This window comes from Morone saxatilis, unplaced genomic scaffold (assembly GCF_004916995.1).
Source record: "Morone saxatilis isolate NCDOM2014 unplaced genomic scaffold, NCSU_SB_2.0 Contig5, whole genome shotgun sequence".
Classification (NCBI taxonomy): domain Eukaryota; kingdom Metazoa; phylum Chordata; class Actinopteri; family Moronidae; genus Morone; species Morone saxatilis.
The window spans coordinates 7,102,154-7,107,020 of record NW_023340095.1 but is presented as its reverse complement, the minus strand read 5'-3'; the positions used below and the strand labels follow the sequence as shown (position 1 = coordinate 7,107,020).

At 39.7% G+C, this 4,867-nt stretch overlaps 1 protein-coding gene across 3 annotated transcripts in view; it reads left to right on the top strand.

Moving 5' to 3' along the window:
* pard3bb (par-3 family cell polarity regulator beta b) overlaps positions 1–4,867 on the top strand; it is a 197,293-nt gene that overhangs the window by 89,271 nt on the left and 103,155 nt on the right. For 2 of the 3 annotated variants that reach the window (XM_035676490.1, XM_035676493.1), the window contains exons 15-16: positions 2,992–3,097; positions 3,538–3,668. In XM_035676490.1, coding sequence (XP_035532383.1) covers positions 2,992–3,097; positions 3,538–3,668 — 237 coding nt within the window. The remainder of the gene's footprint in view (positions 1–2,991; positions 3,098–3,537; positions 3,669–4,867) is intronic. The other variant, XM_035676492.1, reaches the window with a different exon arrangement.

The window sequence follows — 4,867 nt, the reverse complement described above, 5'->3', positions numbered from 1 at the left end:
TGTGTGTGTGTCTGTGTGTTGGTTCAGGGATTGTTGGCCAGTATCGGTGTTGTTTTTGTGTGTTTGCACTGCATCTGGTAAACAGCTCTGACCTTGAATACACTTCGCTGTTCAAATTCACCTCAGCTATGGTGTCATTTACATACACATATTAGTGTGTGTCGATGTGTGTGTCTGTATACAGTAAGGACGTTTCTCAGGCTTTGCGAGTTGTTGCGTGTGCTGATGTTATCGGTTGGTCTGTATTTGTGTGCGGATATGTGTGTACTTGCCAGTATTTTACTCCCCTAATGAACTATTTCACATACTGAATTCATTTTATTTAGCATTGAAGTCCAAATGAAAATGAGGGAATTTCTCCCTGCACCGATGGGTGCTTTTGCAGAAGAATAAATTGAGTTTAATGATTCTCTACATATGTATTTATGCAGATGTGTTATTTTTTCATTTATAGATCTTTCTCTTTATCTCTTATCCATTGCTGCATCTCATTCTGTCTGCTACCATGATTCTTCCTCTTTCTCACTTTTTCCTCTTCTGTGGACTTTGTGTCTTTGCACTCCTCCCCCCTCTCTAGAGAGAGTTAATCTATTTGATGGGATGAACTAAAATGAATATAGTTTCAGTATTATGCAATTTTGTCATTTAACAATTTTCAAATTGATTTTGTGATGGAAACCGATGGAGCTTCCCCTTGATGATGTCCTCAGGGTAATATTGGCTTGAGCTTGGACACGACATAATTTTATTACCTGCGCTACAAACTTTTAAAGGTAATTAAGTTTGTGGGTTTGTCTCTCTAACTACACTTCATGTCTAAGTAAACAGTGGGATGTTGAGAATTAAATTCCAAAATAATTTCTCACTTTCCTATTGCAAAATGAACTGAATTCACTGTACGAACGCGTCACAATTGAAATACATGGTTCCCCGTCACTAAACATGCAACAAAACATAAAAAGCCACCTTAAACCTCAACGTCGAAACAAATGCAGCAGAATCATGCATATCCGTAAAACAATACTTTATGGTTGTGCTGGCCTCTCTGTCCTCTACTTTGTTTGACTGAGGGCAGGGCTCAGCTCCTAGACAGGCACACACACATGGTGAACAGCAGATATAGAGCACAGTGGAGACAGTGAAGTAACAGCACACTTGTTAAGCTGATAGCAAATTGTTACGGACAAGCTAAAATGAAAACTATCTGCATGTAGTCTGTTTATCTTAGTTGCAGCCAGTAAATTACAACAAAAAAAAAAAAGGCAAAGGGAATTGTCATAAGTCATTGGATTCGTGTGTAAAATTGTTGACATGCTGCTTCCCCCTCAGAGAGGAAGGGGAAAGGAAGAGTTGTGGGGTAATAGAGAGGGAGAGAGATGATTACACAGACATGTTGTAGACAAATATGGACGGAAGGAAGAAAAAGTTGAGTGCAAAAGAAGTGGATTCATATATCTGCTATTGGAGCAAACTGCTATTGATCTGTCATCCACACAGCAAATGCCTTTTTCGCTTCAAAGGGTGGGAGTCAGTGAGAACAGCTTTGTGTGTGTGTGTGTGAGGTGAAAGAAGAATGGGTTTTTGACAGTTCAGCTGATTAAGGTGCTAGCAGTGAGGAGGAGGGAGGAAGTTTAGAAGAAAAAAAAGACAGAAAACTGAGTGGGAGATTAAATGATTTATGGGAGATCTGAAAGGAGAGATAAATGACAGGCAAAATATCAGATTGCAAGAATGGGACCAGAAGAAAAAATAAAGCAGGTGATTAGTGTAGAGAGGGAGAGAGTGAGAGAGAGCGAGAGAGATGAGAGGATGTGATATCTTCAGACGCTGCTGTTTTCCTCTCCAGCTCCAGCATCTCTACTTTCAGTCACATGTGCGGGTGCAAGCACATAAAGGACACACAGTGAAGATTGTGCAATAATCCCAGCATGTGTTGTGTGGCAGCTTTGCACTCTGAGAAGTGATGACTGTATGTAAATTGTGCTTGGGTGGATTGTGCGTCTGTGTATCAAGTTGTCATAAACTCGTTTATCATCAGACACAGCCATATCACTGAGCTACATCTGCAGCAAAATGCTGTAGATGCAGAGCAGCTGCTTTTGCTGTGTGGTTTTCATCCTCTTTGTTACCCTTTTTATTTTTCCTCATCCAGCTGCTTATCTTTCTCTCCATCTTGCTCCATCTTTCTTTTGTCTTTCACCCACTCCAGTCTTTTATTCTCAGGACCTTTTGTCGGTAAAGCTTTAGTTTTAACCCACTGTTTTTTAACATGTGTGGCGTAGGTGTCTGTTTTGTTAAATGTTCCTCCAACCATTTGTGAGTATGAAATAATCACCTCCCGCAGGCTTCAAAGGTGCTTTCACAAAGCATGGCAGCTGGGGTCAGTTTCAAGTGATAGCATTTTCATTGGACACCAATATAGACTGTGTTTCACATGTTGGGGAAAAGATAATCAGGATATCCTCATAAACATAAACTCAAGCTCATGAGCAGACGTTTGTTTAGCCCCCTTGCGCCGAGTTTGTTCATCAGAATTTTAGTTGACTGCTACTGTTTCCAGGTCAGTTACAGTTACACACCAGAAAGACAGCAAATTATTACCAACTGCTGACTTTTTTTGTTTTGTATTCACTCTTTGCTAAATGTGATACAGAAAACAGATGTAAAGCTGTGCTTTGTTTTCTGTAGAAAGCACAGAGTTTAATGAGGAGTGAGTACAGAGCAGTTCTCCTGACCACCGGAAAAGCAAGAGTCACCTATTAACACGCTTACACTAGATAAAGTGTACTGAACTGTATTTTGGTGTAGTAATGGCAGGATTAGTAAAGTATTGGTATATATTGTAGCCAAAAGCAATCACATTTGCTGGACTCCAGAAACAACCATGACTATTCATGGTCCTTCAATCTCCATTCAATCTCTCTGATTTGCTGCATCATTATTCCACTAATCACATCCTCAATGCCGACTTGTATTTGTTTTGCTTTTCAGTGACCAATGGTAGTTATTCTCACATGGATGAGGAAGAGGATGGGGAGCTGTATGGACATGAAACAGAGTTCAGTAACTCTACCCAACACTCCTATCTACAGGAGAAGTATGTGGTGATGTATGTTTTCTTACAAAGTCGGTATACAGAGTGCTTTCTACAAATTATACCAGTTGAAACAGTAGTGTTAAATAATAAAGCAATGAGAATAAAATACATAATTAAACTAAAACAAACATTTCCCTCTTTAATCATGTCATTTAGTCAGCTGGAGCAGTGTTTTCTTGTTTATCACTCTTTTCATCAACACTATCTTCTTTACTAATTGTTCCACACACATACAGTATGCATAAGTTGTTGAGGAAAATATGTTGGAAATATTATTAGTCTAGTTTAGTCTAGGTATTTATTTTCAAAGGTTCTGTTTAAAGTTAAATTAATATGTTCCAAAATGATTTCTGTCAAATGTTTTGTCATTAACTGTTTTAACACTGTAAGCCAGTATCAACAACATTGTCTGTAGTGACTGTCTAATCAATGTGTTCCAGGGAAAATTCTCACACCTCTAGCCCAGCTCAGCCCCAGGCTCCTACCCAGGGCCAGAACCAGCGGCAGTTCCAGCATGTTAAAGCCTCCAAAAGCATGGACCTTGGTACGACTCAGAACCAGCAGCCCACTGGTGGGGAGATTTTTACTGTTTATATGCTCTGCATGGTGGCCGCATGCATCTTTCCATCACAGCAAAGTTGAATATTCCTGCTGATGCATGGCTGCTGCACCAACGGCATGCCCCTCAAAGCCACGTGCAGGCATGACACCTCTGCAGACATGCACTGCATACCTAATAATAATAATAAAACCATACTCGCAGCTACATGTGTAATGGTGGGGAACCATTTATGCCTGTTGCATGATTTCTGCAGTGTGTGTGTGTGTGTGTTTGTGTGGTTGTGTTCTTTTTGCTTATTTGGATGGAAAAATATGTTATCTGATGGATCATCCAGACATGGTTTGGTGTGTTTATCTGGTGTGGATATCAGAATAACATCCACGTCTCTGATTGCTTCCCCAACTGTCTGCATGAAAGCACGAATGAAATGCATGAAAGTGTCATACATTGAAGTCTGAATCGTGGTAATATTTAAAACATAACTCAATTATATAATAATCAATTATATGCTCGATCGATATCAAAAGAACAAACTTACAGAAAGAAGATTCGTATGGCAGAATAAGAAGGAAATAGATGACAGGTGACAGAGAGGAAATATACATTTAACACAGAGATTGAAGCAGCAGGAGGAAGTGGAGAGACAGTTGATTGCCTCTTTGCCTTGCAGTGTTTTTCTTTGTGACTACCACAGTCCCAGTGGCTGGAGAACACTCTGATCTTACTGCAGCAAAGACAGGTGACACTTGTATGAATATAAGGTTACACAACTCCTTCCTTTTCACTCTCACCACTAATTAATTTGTTCTAAATATCTGACAAAGAAAATTAGAATGGGTCACAATTTGACCCACAATTCATCTTTATCATGGCCTTTTATTGATGCAAGAAAAAAGAGAGAACTACTACTACTACTACTACTTCTGCAGCCACTGTGGTCTTTCCACATCAGCTTTGTCACCTGTTGCTCTCTGATTACTGATATTTTGACGCAAGGCTTCGGTGACATTTCACTGATTAAAAAAAAAATCAACTTTAGAAATATGTGCAAGTGTGTAGTTAATGTCTGGGCTCATACATACATCTGTGTAATATGACAGTGGATGGTGTAGCACAACAAAAGCTTATTGTTTCAAATGTCACTTCCCTCAGTCCTCCTCCTCAAGTTGGCTCCACTGCCAGCCTCTACGTATGTGTGTGTGTGTGTG